Source organism: Electrophorus electricus, chromosome 2 (assembly GCF_041902795.1).
Source record: "Electrophorus electricus isolate QZ-2024a chromosome 2, ASM4190279v1, whole genome shotgun sequence".
In the NCBI taxonomy this organism is placed as follows: domain Eukaryota; kingdom Metazoa; phylum Chordata; class Actinopteri; order Gymnotiformes; family Gymnotidae; genus Electrophorus; species Electrophorus electricus.
In genome coordinates this window covers 36655948-36672928 of record NC_137498.1, presented here as the reverse complement: position 1 = coordinate 36672928, position 16981 = coordinate 36655948, and the positions used below count along the sequence as shown (strand labels likewise).

Here is a 16981-nt window from a genome sequence, read left to right as displayed (position 1 = left end):
TTGGCTTTCAGTTTAGGACTGTATGTTTACTCCTGTTAAGTTTCGGGATTAGCGAGCCGACCTATCATTTCAAATGTGATGTCACGGGGTGGGGTTTCCAAGAGAATGCAAGGCGCGTCACTCAGTGGGGCTTTCCTCTATTACGTAAATGGAAAAGAGAAGCAAGAAACGGACATAATCTGTGTAGCTGGCTACAGCTGGATAGAGTAACCGGGAGAGCACGTCCTCTCACTACTGACAGAATTTGCGTATCGTGTAAAATTTGCTCTGAAAAGAAGACCCCCCGCCCCGGGGAGCTGGCTGAATAGACAGTACACACGGCACCATAGATCTCTGTGCACCGCCGCCCTGTTCTGATGATCGTTTTCGCTGTTCCAGGGAACATCATATGTGATCTGTTTTTTTCCAGGTAAGTGGGTTTATGAGTAGTTGTATGCCTGTTAAAATCGGGTTTTGCTCTTAATGACTACGATCGATGGCTATTAACATCAAAACGAGCCGAAATACATTTGAAAGTTACCAGTCGTGCTAAACGATACGATGACAAAATTGATGAGGACAGACTAACAGTATCGGTTCGTCTTTATTTTCCTAATCTCCGCCACAACATGTAGCTATAGATTTCGTCTAACGTTACCCAGGTGATCATAGCCTATTTTCCCTCGCATTTGTATGGGCCTTCCTTCATTATGTAGGCTACTTTTGTCTCTTCATGTAATTATGGGCTAGTTGCGTTCTGGTGTCATATTACGACGTTTAAAGGTAGGTGGTGGGGGTCTTCCTAGAGCCCGATGAGCTGGTTTACAGAGGTGGTCATTTGAATTCGTTTATGTTTTTATTGGCTCTCTTGCCTGTCCGCCGGCCCACCCTTAATGGCTTGCATTTAACGCAACCTTCCATTTTCGCTGCATCTGTTCACGTTGTTCTTTAACACATCCTTCCCAGTCTCAGGCTCTCACTCCATATTTCTCTGCTCCCGATGTGAGGTCTCTTATCAAGCACGTCTGAGCCTCAGAATTGGCCTTCTTCAATGGCGTTTTTCCTTCGAGCATGACATTAAACATTCAACAACCTAGAGACGTACTTTCCCATCACGTCCTAAGTAGACAACTCCTCGGCTAATGTACATGACATATAAGGTTTGGATGCAGCACAGCACATAGGACATTTTCCAGAGAAGCTGGAATTGTCGTAGATTTCCCCCGTCTTTACTACTGCTTTCAGTTCCATGGTAAATTCTGTAGAAAATTATTGTTCTGCTTTATTGTGCTTCCTGTAATTCCATTCATGACTGCTGATGAAAGAGATGAAGTTACTGTTTCGTTATTCAGTTCTTAACAGTGAAACTTTTTTGTGGGGTTGGGTATTTTCCTAACGTTTTTAAACACCAGTAATTTTACTCAGGCAGTATCTCTGAATATTGAAAAATGTCATGTTTTGCTCTACCTCTTTGTGTTGATTTCAGTTAAACTGCAGGTAAATGTAGCCTTCATGTCTCTTGGCACTCGGCGCATCTTACAGATTCTGAGCATTTAGTCTCACTCATTATCATTCATTTACTTTACTTCACTTTGAAAATATTCTAGTTAGTTTATAATAGTCCTAATGTGTCTATGCTGGCAATTTATCAACTTAGCTACTTTATCTTTATTAAGGATGGGACTGCACCTCACAGTTACCTGCTCCACATGGAAATCATCCAGCTTCCCTTACATTTCACTAAACACAATCAACCCATCAAGTCTGTCTGTCTGTCTTGATATGGGGAGTGGGGATATGGGGTACAAACCAACCAGAAAGATATCATCCTCTATGTCTCTGCATTTTCCTTTATTAGCATATGGATACATTGTTTACCAGGAGACAATACACTTCTGTATGTCAGTCTGAATAAGACTTTCTACTAAATGCTGTAAATACCAATACATTTCCAGGCATTTCTCACACTCCAAAGGTAAAGCCCTTTTGTGAAAGAAAATTCTTTGTAATGGACCATATCCTAAGATCCTTAAATGTGCAAAACGCAGGTTCCAGATTTTTAAATACACTAAATTTAACATCCAGCAGCTTGCCATCAGTTAAATAAATGCAATTATGAATTAAGACTTCTTTATGCATAAGTGAGATGATTACATAATATGCCTGTTCCTGTTCATAATAAAAAGGAGTCTGAAGGTATCACGTTTGAATATATGGCTGATGTGTCCTGCGCATGGGTAGTCTGCACAGCTGTGATGATGCAACAGCAAGCAGATCCAGATCAGGAGGTACACCTGCATGCTAAACTGACCATGTAACCTTAGAGAGTGTGTAAGCAGGAATGAAAGAAGGAAAGATGACCTTAACAGGCTGCTCTTGCTTGGTCTGAGTGCAGGCAGGCCCTCAAAGTCCCTGCTTGTGCACAGGCTTTTGGGGTGGGGCTGAAGTGCTGAGAAGTGCTGTTACTGGCCATGCTGACCAGGGCTGCTGAGAACTTAAGGACAAACTGGATTCACTCCCTCTCACCCAGGGCACTGGAGGTGTGGCAGAGACCCGGGGGTTCAGACATTAGAGCAAATGACTGGTTGTGTGTGCAGGCACTTGAGCTTTTGGAAAAAAAAAAAAAGGTTGGGAATTTCATTTGCTGACGTTGTCATGCTAAGTAGGGTCTGCGTGATTGTTGGATAATGATGCTTTAGTGCTGCAGACCACCCTGAACGCCAACAAAGAGCATATGTTGTGCTTGAAGCGTAGACATGAACATAGGCTAAATTGCACACTAACAAAAAATGCTTGGCTGCTCTATTGGCTTACATTTTATTAAAAATGTAAGATGGGCAAAATGCAATACTGTTAAAGCATTATGAATACCCCAATACCATGCTAAATACCACTTTGGGTGGTTCAGAAATGCACTCATAAGGTGCTTAGCTTTCAGATGAGTCTTTTAAAAGTTGTACTCCAAGTTGGTGGAAGCAAGAGCTTAGATGTTTGAGTAGAAGTGTCCTGGTGGTAGGCCTGTGGCTGACCAATGGCTATGAAATGCAAAAGAAATTACAGTCTGATTGCCTATGTTCATTTGTGAACCTTTGTTATTTAGACATGAAGGCACAGACATCTCCCAAATTAGGCTGCCATTGCTTTCCAGGTGGTGCTAGAAATATTCAGTATTACTAGTCCATATACAGTGATGCATATGATATGGCAAGTTATGCATTCTACATATTATTAAGTTTTATTCACTGTCTACCGGCTACAAGTCTTGTCACCACACTGTTGTCTTTCCAAGCTCTCTCTGGAGTAGTAGTAGTTTCATCCAGCTGGCTGCCACAGTTATGCAAACATTCTATCTTATTACTTTCTGCAGCACTCTGGTTATTGGAACTGGTTGTGCAAGAGGAACTGGAAGGGAGGCCTTGTGGTTTATGCCCTAGCTATGTTTTGGAAAGTTGAAAATAATTAAAGTTTTGATAGCATGGCTGATGCAAGCAACAAAAATGTTGCTTGCACAGACATGTAAACTCACATATGTGTCAGAGCACTAAATGAATATTTGAGCAGTTCTATAACAAGCCTAAGTCATTTGTAGGCATGTTCATATGTGTGAGGTTCACTAGATTCTGACTGTAATGCGGAGTGGTGACAGTGGTGGGCTGGGTCATCATTACTGATGACCATATACATAACATGAAATGAGTGCAAGAACACTGCACTTCTGTAGTTGTATGGTTGTGACATTTGTGACTTTGTGTTCCAGATAGCAGCCAACCCAGTTATGATTTGGGTAATACTAACAAAATTTGAATCAGTGAACAGTGAAGTTTTATGCCAATGTCCTAGTGTGTTCTTATGTATAATTTCTTTAGATTTTAAATATCTTCGAAATTGTGCCACATAGTTTAGCAAACTGTGTGTTGTAAGCACCACCACCAAAGAAGACTTGTTGTCCACCCACATGCGCCTCACACACCAAACCTCAGAGAGCACAGATGGTAATTGTGTCATCAGTTGCATTAGCAAAGGCTGCTGCCTTCTCTAAACAAGGGCCAAAGAGGAATGAGAGGGTTATTATGCTACCTGTTGGATTGGGACTTGTATATAGATACACACACACACACACACACACACACACACACACACACACCCACACACCCCTACCTATGATTCAACACTATCTTTTCGACAGGATTGCTAAAGAAGCACCATGGTAACTGGAGAGAGAGAGAGAATCATGATTCATTTATTCTTTCAGTGAATTGCAGAGGGTAGTTTGAGTGTTTGTTCAGGTTATGAAAGTGTAGCTGCATTTATCAATACTATTATTACTATTCTGCCTCTTAAACATGATGTGCTGGTGCTGTTGCATATGATGCCAGTGGGCTAAGATATCAGGTCACAGTAATGGCTTTTAGCAATACAATCAGGTCTGAGGAAAAGTGGGTCACTGATTCCCACCACAGCTTTCTGAACAGGCCTGCTGAAGAGAAGGAGAGCAGTGGAGTATTCTCTGCTAGCTCACTATGCCATCTTTTGTGTTGCAGAAGGCTCAGCTGACCCCTCCAAAAAACGGTTGAAGTTATGTTATTTAAAATTCTGAAGAAACAAAAGATGGAAAAGCAAAAGATGCAATGATGCTATATAAATGGTTTCTTTTATCTAGTAATATAAGGGTAGGCATGTTCAGACTGCAGGGACTATGTACATGTCTGCACATGTCTGTGATGTCATGAAGCGTGTTGGAAGAGGAGAGTTGGCAACTGCTGTTGTGCTAGTATCATGGTCTCTCCCATATTTCTTCCTCTTCCACTTAGTGTGCTTGTGTCTATGGCTGTGTGCATTTCCATGGTTGTTTAAAGATGGTGGCTTTATGTGACCTAGACAGATCCTGTTGCACATATACTTGATTTTTGCTCCTATATCTTGACTTCACTTTTTTGTCCTCTCCATTATGTTCTTATTCATCATTCTCTTTCTCTTCCATTTACCATTTAAGTTAGAACCAGCAATGGTTCCATCTTAAACATGTAAATTCTTTGTGATCATACAGTCTTTGATATACTATTGTGTTGTGTGCATTCATAAGTGCCAGAGACTGCAGGGGTCCTTGTTTGCTGTACTGGTATAGTGAGGATTACCATGGCAACCACACTTGTAGTGCAGTGTGAAGTGGAGAGTGAGAGCTCAACAGTGCGTGTGCGTGTATATTTGAGATGGAGGCAGAAGGTGTCAGCTTGTGTGAGATAAAAAAAAGGGGGGGGTATAAAGGTATAAGGTAAAAAATGAAATATGGAAACGGCAAAAAATAATGAAAATAAACCACTGCTAGACCACTGCAAGGGTGTTAGCCACTCTTATGGAGTTGAAGCCTATTGGAGCTGCCAGATTTGGGGCTTCCTACCAGTTGGGGGGGGGGGGGGGGGGATCTAAAATTTCCTGTTGTTATACTTCCTATGTACATCATCTGAGTATTAATGTATTTGTGTGTTTGTGAATAGAATAGTCACATGGATGATGATGATCCTTAATGATTCGACCCTGTCAAATGGCAATCAGCGAGGCAGTACTGTGGTTCTTTCAGCTACTGTGGCACATGAAGGGTTAACAGCAAGCTGGAAGTGGCGAGCACGAGAGGGGGGGGTGCGTGTACATGCACCGGGCATGCTCTTTACAGCTTGCTGCTCTCTGGGCTAACTTCCTGTGCTATTTCTCTTCTTTACAGGCAGGCTGATTCCGAAAGAGAGAGAGGAACAAACTGGAGCAGCTCACCTCAGCCCTCAGGGACTCACCCAAGGGAAGAGAAGACAGTCGGCAAAGAACAAGCCTGATATTCTGAGCCTGTGGATGTATTGTGTGTCCAGCCTCATTTCTGATTTATTGTATACACTTGCAGCTTCCTTTTTTTTTTCCTGATTTCAGTGAGCTTGTTTTTGAGTCTATAGTACTGCGGGATAATAGATATGTTTACTTAATTGCTAATCAGTCTATGACAGTCTTTTGACTGTTACCAGAAGGAGCCTGTAGGACGGTGAGGGGATTTTTCAGTTTCTCTTTCCCTTCTATCAGACTCATTCTGAAAATTATCTTTGTCTTTTGTTTTACTGCTTGTTCCTTGTACGGTGCAGAAGGAAGTTTATGACTGTATGACTGGAACTATCCACAGCTGTTGATAACTGGAATTTGTTTATTTGAAACTTTTTTTTTTTTTTTTTTTTATCCTAGAGTACTTATACACTCTTAAGGAAGTAGGCTTTGTTGGTCTGACCTCAACAATAAGAGACCATTAGAATCTACCTTTTTAGAATTTGTCCCAACCCCCATCAGACTAATAAGGATAAAAGCTAAGGGACTCTCTTAGGCCATCCCTGTGCAATGGGATCAGAAAAAGACTCTGAATCGCCCCATTCTTCTGTCAGTGGCATTGCCAATCCTAAATGTCGTGGACCAGGCAAGAAGCAGGGCAGAATCTCCTTCTCCAGCCTCTTCCACAGTAAACGGGGCTCCAGGGGAAGCAAGACCAGCGTTGGCACACCATTAGCCCAGCAACTTCACCAGCAGCAGCAACAGCAGCAGCTCCTGCAGCCTCCCACACCCACAGCCACCTCCCCAGACGCCCCCACCGCCGACCCAGCTGAGCCTGCTTCGCCCGTCGGGCCGGAGCTACTTGAATGCCCGCTGTGCCTGGTGCAGCAGCCACGGGAGCAGCTGGCAGAGCTGCAGGGCTGCAGCCACCGCTCGTGCCTGTGCTGCCTGCGCCAGTACCTGCGCATCGAGATCACGGAGAGCCGCGTTCAACTCAGTTGCCCCGAGTGCGCCGAGAGGCTGGCTCCCAGGCAGGTGGCACTCATCCTGGACGATGCCGCCCTGCTAGAGAAGTACGAGGAGTTCCTGCTTAGGCGCTGCCTCGCCTCAGACCCCGATTGTCGGTGGTGCCCTGCCCCAGATTGCGGGTGAGTCTGTCAGGGTATTCTTTAACACACTGAAAGGTGCATACCCGACGTTGAATTGCTGCAGATGTTGAATGGAAGCTAAGACTTACCAGTTATTTTGATCCTGTGGTCTCCTATCAGCTTTGGCTATTAGTAATGTTACCAAGTATTGACTGAAGTATTCCTTTGATATTCTTGCTTATGTCTTTTCACATAACTCATATTTAGATTCAAAAGGTTTGATACGGAGGAGCCCTGCATCTGTTCCTACTTTAACAAGTGTAGGAGGCATCTGAAAGGTCATAGAGAGAACACAAGCTGCTCTGCTTGTGGGAAGCTTCAGTCAGTAGATGTGTCATTTAGAGAGAGCATGTTTACTGTGCAGAACCTTGTGGTATATAGGAGATTTGTCAAACACTGGTGGGTTGATGACCCACATACCAGGGGCATGTCTGCGTCTTTGAGTCAACACCACTCCTTTTCAAGCCCACAGTTGTCACAAGAAACAGCAGTTTTCAGAGAACAACCTTTTCTAGAGGGAAAAAGAGTTGCCGTTTTGGTGGCAGTGTTAATGGGTGGTTTCTGTGGCACTTTGTGTTGTTCCCCATGCCACAAGTGTCGTTAATATGTGATTGGCTTTTTTCATGCTGCATCTTTGGTCATATGTGTTAGAAGAATGGGTGTGAAGCCGAGTAACGTTACATATGTAAGGTATGCAGCAGCATGGATTAGGCTCACAATTCTTTTAACTGTTGCACTGGATTCATTAGAGATTCACAGCATCCTACTCCCATCCGGTCTGTTTTTTTTTTTTTTTTTCCTCTCTCTCTCTCCCACACACATACATTTTTCCTTTCTGTCAGTTTCCTTCCACAGAGGAGTCGTACTCTCCATATTTTCAGCTTCTTAACACAGTCCTAGTTTGACTGAAAGAAGAAAACCAATCCAGGAAGGAAACAGTTTGATTCTCTCCCCTTGCTGTCAGTTGCTATGGTGACTGGGATGCTGCGCTGAACAAGTGTTGCTATGGGTAACGGGGATGTGATTTAATTAAAGCGGTCATTACCTCCTTGCTGGACGGTGTGCATGCTGCTGCATCGTGTGTGTTTGAATGAATTATGGATTCTCTTCACACACTTGGTCTACTGAGCCAGTATGAGCATGCTGAACAGTCACCTTTCATAAAGAGGGAGTGTCAGTTTTAGATGTCTCAGGATCATGTCTGACTTAGGTTTTATTATGCCGTTTTGCAAGTGTTGCCAAATTAACTGTAACCCTGCAATCATAACTTTTTTTTTTTTGTTCCCCTTCCTTTAACAACTTCATGCTATTGTTTGTGGTAACGTGTCACAACAAGTCCGTTAGATTAGAAATGCTGTCTTTCAGAGAGATGGTCTGGCTGCCATATTGCCTTTCTGCAACAAAAAAATTGTAGTGAGCTGATTGCTCACATAATGTAGGCCAAGAGACAGATAAATGCAGCTTGAGCAAGGTATATAGATTTTTACAGTTGATTTTGGGTTTCTAGCTATGCTGTTTACTCATCAAATTTTTAAATCTTCAAATATGTAATGATGTGCTATATTGTAATCTCTTGGAAAGGTCTGTTGATCATGTTTGGCCCTTCTCCTGGCAGGTTTGCAGTCATCGCCTCAGGTTGTGCCAGCTGCCCCAGGCTGGTATGTGGCAGGGAAGGGTGTGGAGCCGAGTTCTGCTACCACTGCAAGCAGCCCTGGCACCCCAACCAGACATGTGATTCAGCCCGGCAGCAGAGGGCACTGTCCCTGAGAACTCACAGCACCCACTCGCCCAGTTACACGGCAGAGCAGGGGCCCAGTGAGTACACCGCTGCCTCCTTCTCTTCCTTCTCTGTCTCGGCCTCTCTTTCTTTCACAGCCTGGTCCTGGTCCCCAAGACTGACCTGAAAGCTGAACAAATCATATAAAATAAACCCAAAATGTTATGGTACTCCTATATTAACTGTGTAACACCAATGTATTTACTCTTTTTATATATATATATATATATGTATGTATGTATGTATGTGTATTTATTTATTATTCTTATTTATTTTATTTATTTATTTTTCCTGGTAAAAAATAATTTTGACTGCTCCAGATTTGACCATAGATTCTAGATTGTCAAGTGAAACACTGGTTCAACCCCAACCCCACACTGGCCTTTTTTATATTAAGAAACAAATGTCTAGTGAAATGGCCTCTGCTGATTGCATTTCCTGTTACATCACCTGACATTCAAAAAGCACCTGCTCAGCATGCTGTATTTTAAAAAGCACTCTGGGTGCTTCTGCTTAATTTAAACCCAAATCTGATAATCCCCACCCAGCTGATGACATCAAGCCCTGTCCACGATGTGGCGCCTACATCATCAAGATGAATGACGGCAGCTGTAATCACATGACCTGTGCAGTGTGTGGCTGTGAGTTCTGCTGGCTGTGTATGAAAGAAATCTCCGACCTGCACTACCTCAGGTATGCTCAGATTAAAAAGCCTGCCTGTGCCGTCTAGTCAAGCGCACCACCATCTGTTCAGCGCCTCCCTCAGGGCACCTGGGAATGGCACCCCATGTCTGCCTGCCTCATTCTGTGCTGTTCATCTCAGTCCATCAGGTTGTACTTTCTGGGGGAAAAAGCCATGGAGTCGTAAGAAGAAGATTCTGTGGCAGCTGGGCACTTTGATTGGTGCCCCAGTGGGCATCACCCTGATTGCTGGCATCGCAGTGCCTGCCATGGTTATTGGCATCCCTGTTTACGTAGGCCGCAAGGTGAGTTTCTGAGTCATTTGTGCTGATATGCTGGTGCTGTGACTGACTAACTTCTTGTGGGTTTCTGGGAAATTCAATATGGTTTCATAAAGAAACTACATTTGAATAAAAATGTACTTTGTTATTGACATGGCTGGAAGTTTCCTGCACTTCATTTTCTGTGCACATTTTGGTTCATGTGTTTTGATTACTTTTGATCCTATCACATAATATTTATGTATTTATGATACTCTTTCAGTGCAGTGCTGTTTAACAGGGTTGAGCAGAGTTTAACAGGTTTTTCTTTGCTTTGTGTTTCGCTTGAGAGACTTTCAGGGCCTTACTATACCAAGGTTTGCAGGTTCAGGGACATCGAGGATGTTTTTTTTTTATATATATATTTTGAGATCAATAAAATGCCAAAACCAGGAAGTCTTGCTTATGCTTCTATGTGCTTTATGAAAGCAGAAAATAATTGACAGGGAGGGAAGACCAATTCCTTGTAGCGAAGTTTCCTGATTGGTTATTACAGTCAGACTATGCTGAAGTTTCCAGACTCCAGGACTAAATAGTCTTGTTTGTTTGTTTGTCAGCAAATATTTTAGTGATGGCTACTATTTGAAAAGACAGGCTAAGCTAAAGTGTTCTTAAATACCATCAGTTTTAAAACTGTAAAATCTGCTGCACTACCAAGGCCAAAAAAAAGGAAACCTGAATTCCCAGGAAGCACATGTACTATACTGATATTGATTAAATATGTAGGGCACTCTGAATAAGGGCATCTGCTAAATGCTGTAAATGTCTTGTGTGAAGTGTTTGTGTTTTTCATTGTCAGCGTAAATGCAACCAAAATCTCCAGACTGTTACAGCGGTAACTTGATGAAAAATACCAGAAGCATACATATGCTTGTTTGATGCTAAGATTACTCTGATGTCTGGTGCAGATATATGCCCACTATGAGGGAAAGAAAACAACACTGCAGCATAGGAGAAATCTTGCCATCACAGGGGGTGTGGCCCTGTCCATCGTTACTGCCCCAGTCCTTGCAGCAGTCAGTGTGGGTAGGTTATCTTATGGAGAAAAAAACACTATAAACAGAAATTTACTGGAAGAAATGTCAACATTTAACAAGGTTATATTTCTGTTCAGATTTATCTGCTTTTTTAAAAAAAATACACAGTAAGGCTTGTGATACAGCTTTTAGTGGGACCTTGTTATATAGATGTATCCTGTTGGCCTGCCAGGTATTGGTGTGCCCATCATGTTGGCATATGTGTACGGGGTGGTGCCCATCTCACTGTGCCGTGGTGGGGGCTGTGGTGTCAGTCGAGGGAAGGGCCGAGGTGTCAGGATTGACTTTGATGAGGATGATGGACCTATTACAGGTGAGTGGTGTCAAAGTTTTTCTGACAGCATACTATTTCCTACATGAGAGAATTTATTTTGCTTAACAGATAATGGTCATTTACAGCTGTACAATTTTATTTTCCTCCTGTAGTTGCTGATGCATGGAGAGCACTGAAGTCCCCCAGTCTTGGTGAAAGCAGCCTGGAGGGAGGGGCCAGTGGCCTCAGCACCACCTCCCCAAGTGAAGGCTTGTCCGTGGCCCCTGGAGTCCTGGGGGACGCCCCCCACTTTAACACACTGGCAGGAGGAGCTCTTGGTGCTAGAACAGGGAAATACAGCAGGTATGACAAGCAGTCTGGATGCTAAAAATATTAGGAATAAAAGATTTGCATTTATTTCAAAGGGTTCATGCGAGTTAAACCAAAGAGCTTTCCGGTCATCGTCTGTCAGGATGTTGTAGCTTAACTGTGTCGATGTTGCAGGCTAGAGGTTCAAGCAGCTGAACTTGGAAAGGAGGGTGTACGGAGAGAGACCGGGAGCTTGGGGGCAGCCAGCGACTGTGCGAGCACTCGAGGGATGGCAGGCTCCATCACCTCCTCCTACACCCTGCCCGACAGGTGTGTGTGTGTGGGTGTGTGTGCGTCACCAGTGCACTCAGATCCACCCGTTTTGTTTGTTTTTTTTGTTTTTTTGCATCTTGCTTTAGTACATTGTCATACTTGGACTCCCCTCCCTACATACACACTTTTTCACCTCTGCTTTCTTCCCTGTGTAACTCCTGTGTTCTATGGAATGTGTTTCAGGGAAGGCACAAACCTGGAAATTCAAGTGGACATTGAAACCAAGCCCAGCCATCTGTGTCTAACTAGTGAAGAGGATCTGGCGCCCCCCGTCACTGCCATGGCACCTGGCTCAGGGGAGGAGCCTCAGGACTGCAGCTCTCACAGAGGTGGGGTTTTATCCGGCTCATCTCTGGGCCTGTCTCCAGGGGGATCACTTAGGGAGGGGCTTCGTGATGTCACCCTGGCTCAGCCGGAGAGCATCCGCAGTGACCTGGAGATGTCTGACACACAGTCAGACGACATTGCAGAGCTCACGTCGGATGATTGTGACTCCCCTCATCCTAAGTGCTCCCACCCCTCTCACCCACCTCAGCCCACCTGCCGAGCCTTGAACTCCACCGATGGCCTGCACTGTCCCGATAACGTCATCCTTTATGTGTGAGAGATCTGTGAGCTCTCACAATTGCACAGATTGTTTTTGATCATTTATTACTGCTTTTCCTGTTATTTTGCTGCTTTTAAAAAAAAATTATTAAAACACCTTTTCAGGCAACTAGGTGGCATGTGTCTGCCTGACCGTTGTTCTGTGTTCCTGTCTGTCTTGCCTGAAGTACTGAGGAAATACTGTCGGGACTCTACCTCTACAACAATTCATACTGTTAGTTATTCATAGAATTGTTTGTTTACTTATTGGTGCAAAAATGCCTTGGCTATTTAAGTAAAATTTAAAAAAAAAAAGAAAATGTTAGTACCTATGGATTATCATTGCCACAAAAATTCCTGTGTGAAAGGTTGAGTGGAGAAAAATTAATGTAAAAAAAAAAAACATTTAATAAAATATCACCAAGCAGACAACGAAAGTATGTGGGTGCCTGTGGGCTGGGGTTTAGATGGAGTATAATGTTTTCTATGTATGTTGGAGTGTGTATTTTTATTTATAACTAATCAACCTGAAAATTGTTTGATTTTCTGTATGCATGTGTATGCATGACCTACACCTGTATGTGAGGACACAAGCATAGTATACAGTGGTTGCACTGACCAAGTTTCCTAGTTTGCACAGTAGTAAGGTGTACATGGACCTGCACAGAGACTGGAGTACAGTGAAGGAGGGGAGTCAATGGCATAAGGAAGTGATCACTTTACATGCAGAAAGTTCCATCGAAATTACTGTCTTCCTGACTTTCCTGAGAGAGAGAGAGAGAGAGAGAGAGAGAGAGAGAGAGAGAGAGAGCGAAAGAATATAAATATGAATCAATATCAATATCAATACTAGGGCATGAAATCAGATGCTCTTTGTTTTGTAACACAGCCCTGTATTATGGATTCACTGCAGTGTGTCTGGGTTTATGCATTGCTAAGTAATAGACTGAGTTGTATGAATGAGGATTGTGCACTTTATCACAGTATTTGTCATTGTTCTTCAAGGACATCTCTCTCCTCTCTCTGTGTTATGTATATGCTTGTGCTTACCATCCATATCTTTATTGGATGATGAAACTTTTAATTATATCCCTCTTGGATAACAAAGCATTTGGGTATATAGCATACATTTTGTTATGTCTTAGTGGATGTGATGGAATACTGAAAATCCTTTTATGCTTTTTGGATCTCAGAAGCTGCATTTTTTTTTTGTTGTTGTTGTTGTTGTCTGTTTCCTCTCAGTTGTATTTTAATCCCTTGTAATATTAATAATGGAAAGTATTGTGTGATAATAAAAACTGAGCATCTTTTAAGATATCCACCTTGAAAATATGATCCAGTGAAGTATTTATTCTCTTGTGAGGCAATGAACTTACCACGACTAAGAAAATGCTTAAAGTAGATAATAAACATAACTAAATTAATACTGACATGGCAAGCAGTATGGAAGTCAAACATCTGCAATCTTGTGCCGTTTTGTTTAGCCAGGACGGTGATCCTTGTCAAAGCTAGTTTCACTAGAATAAACATTTGTCTGTGGCAACAGTTTATGTATTCTTTGATTAAAAAAAATAAAATAAATCTGTGATACCTTTCTGCAGATATATGTAGTCATGTATCCTGGCCCTAAACTGAATACAATTCGACATCTGGGCTGTAATTCAGTCAGGCTTTAATATATGAGGAAGTTAACGTTCGAACGTCTTCAAAACAAAGCTGAAACTAAGAAAAATTACAACGTGACAAATGTGTTATATATTTATTTATTTATATATATTTACATATAAATATATATATATAAATATATTTTTATATATATTTTTATAAATATATTTATTATATATATATAAATATATTTATTATATATATATATAAATATATATATATATATATATAAATATATTTATATATATATATAAAAATATATTTACATATAAATATATTTATTATATATAAATATATTTATATTTATATATATATATAAATTTATATAAATATAAATATATATATATATATATATAAATATATTTATATATATATATAAAAATATATTTACATATAAATATATTTATTATATATAAATATATTTATATTTATATATATATATAAATTTATATAAATATATTTATATATATATATAAATTTATATAAATATATTTATATATATATATATAAATATATATAAATATATTTTTATATATATATAAATATATTTATATTTATATAAATATATTTATAGATTTATTTATATATATTATATATATATATAAATAAATATATATATATATATATAATATATATATAAAAATATATTTATATATATATAATTATATTATATATATAAATAAATATATAAATATATTTACATATATATAAATATTTATATGTATATATATATTTATATATATATTTTTTTATATATATAAACATATATTAAAAAATTATATATATATATATATTTATATGTATATATATATAAACATATATTAAAAATTTATATATATATATATATATATATATATATATATATATATATATATATATATATATAAACATATATTAAAAAATTATATAAATATAAAATTACACACACACACAAGGGGGTAGGTGGGGTGGTCAGCAATTTCAGTTACCAAATTTGAAGCAATGTTACTCATCATGGTAAAATATTTATTTCATTTAAATCAGCTTATGTGCAAGCTTGTGAAATGTATTATTCAGTTCAAATTTACTTGTATAGTACTTTCCATAACCGGTGTCATCACAAACCAGCTATACTGACATCAGAGTCCAATTACAAGGCAATGTTAGTAAAGAAAAAAACTCCCTTCAGATCATGAAGAAACCTTGAGAGCAACCAAGACTCAACTGTATCCCATCCTCTGGTAGACACCAGATATCACAAGCAATGGGAGATAGGAGCCAATTTAAGAAAAGATGGGAGCATAGAGTAAGTAGTAATATATTAGGAAAAATAGATATGTAGCAAGCTTAGTCATTAAACAGAAGTCATAAGTTTAATCAGAAGAGACCACTGAGTAATGTGTGAGCATCTAGTAATGTGAGGTCACTTAAAAAGAGTGACAAGGAGAATCAAGTCAATCATGGCTATGTAAGGGGGTGAAACTGCTGTAGTTGGTGTGCGCAGAGGGGACAGTCACCAAACCAGACAGAATAAAGATGTTACTGATCTAATTAATAAATTCTCCAGCCCAGGCTTTCAGGCTCTTCAGCAGGGTGAGTGAGCATACAGGTGAGGCCTTTGTTTTCAAGCACAGCAGGAGTGTCTCTGACATGCAGGTGACTCCACTGTGGTAGGGACTAACCTGACCAAGAACACACATGTGAAGAGCACACTGAATGGGAGACAAACAGAAAAACAACTGAGGGCATACTAAACAAACATTCTTTAAAAAAAAAATCCAGTGTACTTTTTCTGAGTTATAAAACATAACAGACAAGCCAAATGGACTAGAATGAATGGGGAAAGGACATGTTATATAGATTCTCTCAACAAACGTCACAAGGCCTGTGCCAATAATTTAAGATGATTAAATATGACAATTACAATTACGATTTTTTCCCCCTCTTAAAATCTGTATAGTTTTTAAAGAACTAGTATTTCTTACTAGCCATTTTCTAAGATGGGAATACCCCGTAACTCCCATTTGGAGACAGACACTGCTCAAACTTGAACAAATAACCAAATAAACTCAGCAGCTTTGAGACGGGGGTCTCGACTGCTCAGTGCTAGACTTTGAGCAAGGACACAAGTGTACAAAACAGCGCTATTGGTCTTGGGAGTATCCCTGTTGTCCATATTCGCTGTTTGGCATCCCTCTTGAGTTTGCTACAATAAGCCCTTCCACTTTCATTCAGTTTTAACCAGAACAAAAGTCTGAAGTCATCAGTTGCAACGACACTACCAACCCGCACCTCTGATAGCTAGCTAGGCAACAAGCACGGCACAAACGTGCATTTGTTCCTCCAATATAAACTTGCTTTCAGTCTAGCACTAGAAGCAACTCATTACTGGTCAACTACAGCTACCTTTGGGTGAGCTCTGTTTTGCAGTCAATTATCAGTTAGCTAGTTGTCTCTGGTTAGTATTTTACCAGTTTAACGGACTCGGCGATTAACTCCTTTAAAATGGCCCATACCTCCTTAATGTGGAATTAAGTACATCAGGTCCAGGATTGTCTGTTAATAGTAGTCGAGTGCAGTCATTAAGTGTCCGTCGACCAAGTAAAATGAAGTTCCTCCTCGCCATCTTCCAGCTGTAGAAAATGTTGCCAACTAGTTAGACAAGTGCCCATTTAAAGTACGATGTCCTAAGTATCTATCCATGGTCACTACTGCCAGGTCTACTAAACTTCTAGCCAGCTAGCTAACCTAGCTAGCTAGTAAGTGTATGAATAAATCAATTATTTAGTGAATTAACACATATGTAAATCCCCAAAATAAACAAACCTGAGCAATGGTTCTTCAGCCGATTAAGATCTGTAGTGAATTGTTCTGGTCTGACCTTGTTCGTGAGTGAGTGGGTGAAGAAAGTTCAAGTCTTGGCTGTCAAACCTATTAGGTGGAGCTCATTATCATACTATAAAACGGCGTTTTAAACGCTGTTGTAAGCATGCCAAAACGGCGTTTTGGAGTACTTAAAGCGGTGCTTTTCGCTGCGTTTCAACTGACATATAAACGCCGTAAAATACTGCGTTTTGGAGTATAACGGCGTAAAACGCGTTTCGTTTGAGGTGAAT

At 40.4% G+C, this 16981-nt stretch overlaps 1 protein-coding gene and 1 long non-coding RNA gene across 6 annotated transcripts; one reads left to right on the top strand and one right to left on the bottom strand.

Annotated features, from left to right (window-relative positions):
- The first annotated feature begins 146 nt into the window (after nucleotides 1–146).
- On the top strand, nucleotides 147–13040 carry rnf19b (ring finger protein 19B). 3 transcript variants are annotated; one of them, XM_081701877.1, is made up of 11 exons: nucleotides 147–409; nucleotides 5699–5827; nucleotides 6199–6926; nucleotides 8542–8741; nucleotides 9252–9396; nucleotides 9527–9689; nucleotides 10613–10730; nucleotides 10914–11054; nucleotides 11168–11357; nucleotides 11499–11633; nucleotides 11820–13040. In XM_081701877.1, the coding sequence occupies exons 3-11, from the start codon at nucleotides 6349–6351 to the stop codon at nucleotides 12238–12240; spliced, it is 2091 nt and encodes a 696-aa protein (XP_081558003.1). In that variant the 5' UTR covers nucleotides 147–409; nucleotides 5699–5827; nucleotides 6199–6348; the 3' UTR covers nucleotides 12241–13040. The 3 variants fall into 3 exon arrangements, with proteins under 3 accessions (XP_081558003.1, XP_081557996.1, XP_026856671.2); XM_081701870.1 differs by having other exon boundaries at nucleotides 5699–6004; XM_027000870.3 differs by having other exon boundaries at nucleotides 5699–6926.
- On the bottom strand, nucleotides 10102–16977 carry LOC113571754 (uncharacterized). Of its 3 annotated transcripts, XR_014118579.1 has the most exons (7): nucleotides 16692–16977; nucleotides 16382–16498; nucleotides 15548–15577; nucleotides 13813–13943; nucleotides 11139–12985; nucleotides 10880–11045; nucleotides 10102–10739 (listed from the first exon to the last, which is right to left on the bottom strand). It is a non-coding gene; the product is annotated as an uncharacterized LOC113571754 (long non-coding RNA). The 3 variants fall into 3 exon arrangements; XR_014118576.1 differs by lacking the exon at nucleotides 13813–13943; XR_003410024.3 differs by lacking the exons at nucleotides 13813–13943; nucleotides 15548–15577.
- Between the last annotated feature and the right edge of the window lie 4 nt (nucleotides 16978–16981).

Excerpts from the sequence above, each read along its gene's own strand:
- rnf19b (XM_081701877.1), top strand. The coding sequence starts at position 6,349 with ATGGGATCAGAAAAAGACTCTGAATCGCCCCATTCTTCTGTCAGTGGC. Across the intron at positions 11,055-11,167 it reads GGATGATGGACCTATTACAG|TTGCTGATGCATGGAGAGCA; the intron begins GTGAGTGGTGTC and ends TTCCTCCTGTAG. Across the intron at positions 11,358-11,498 it reads AGAACAGGGAAATACAGCAG|GCTAGAGGTTCAAGCAGCTG; the intron begins GTATGACAAGCA and ends TCGATGTTGCAG.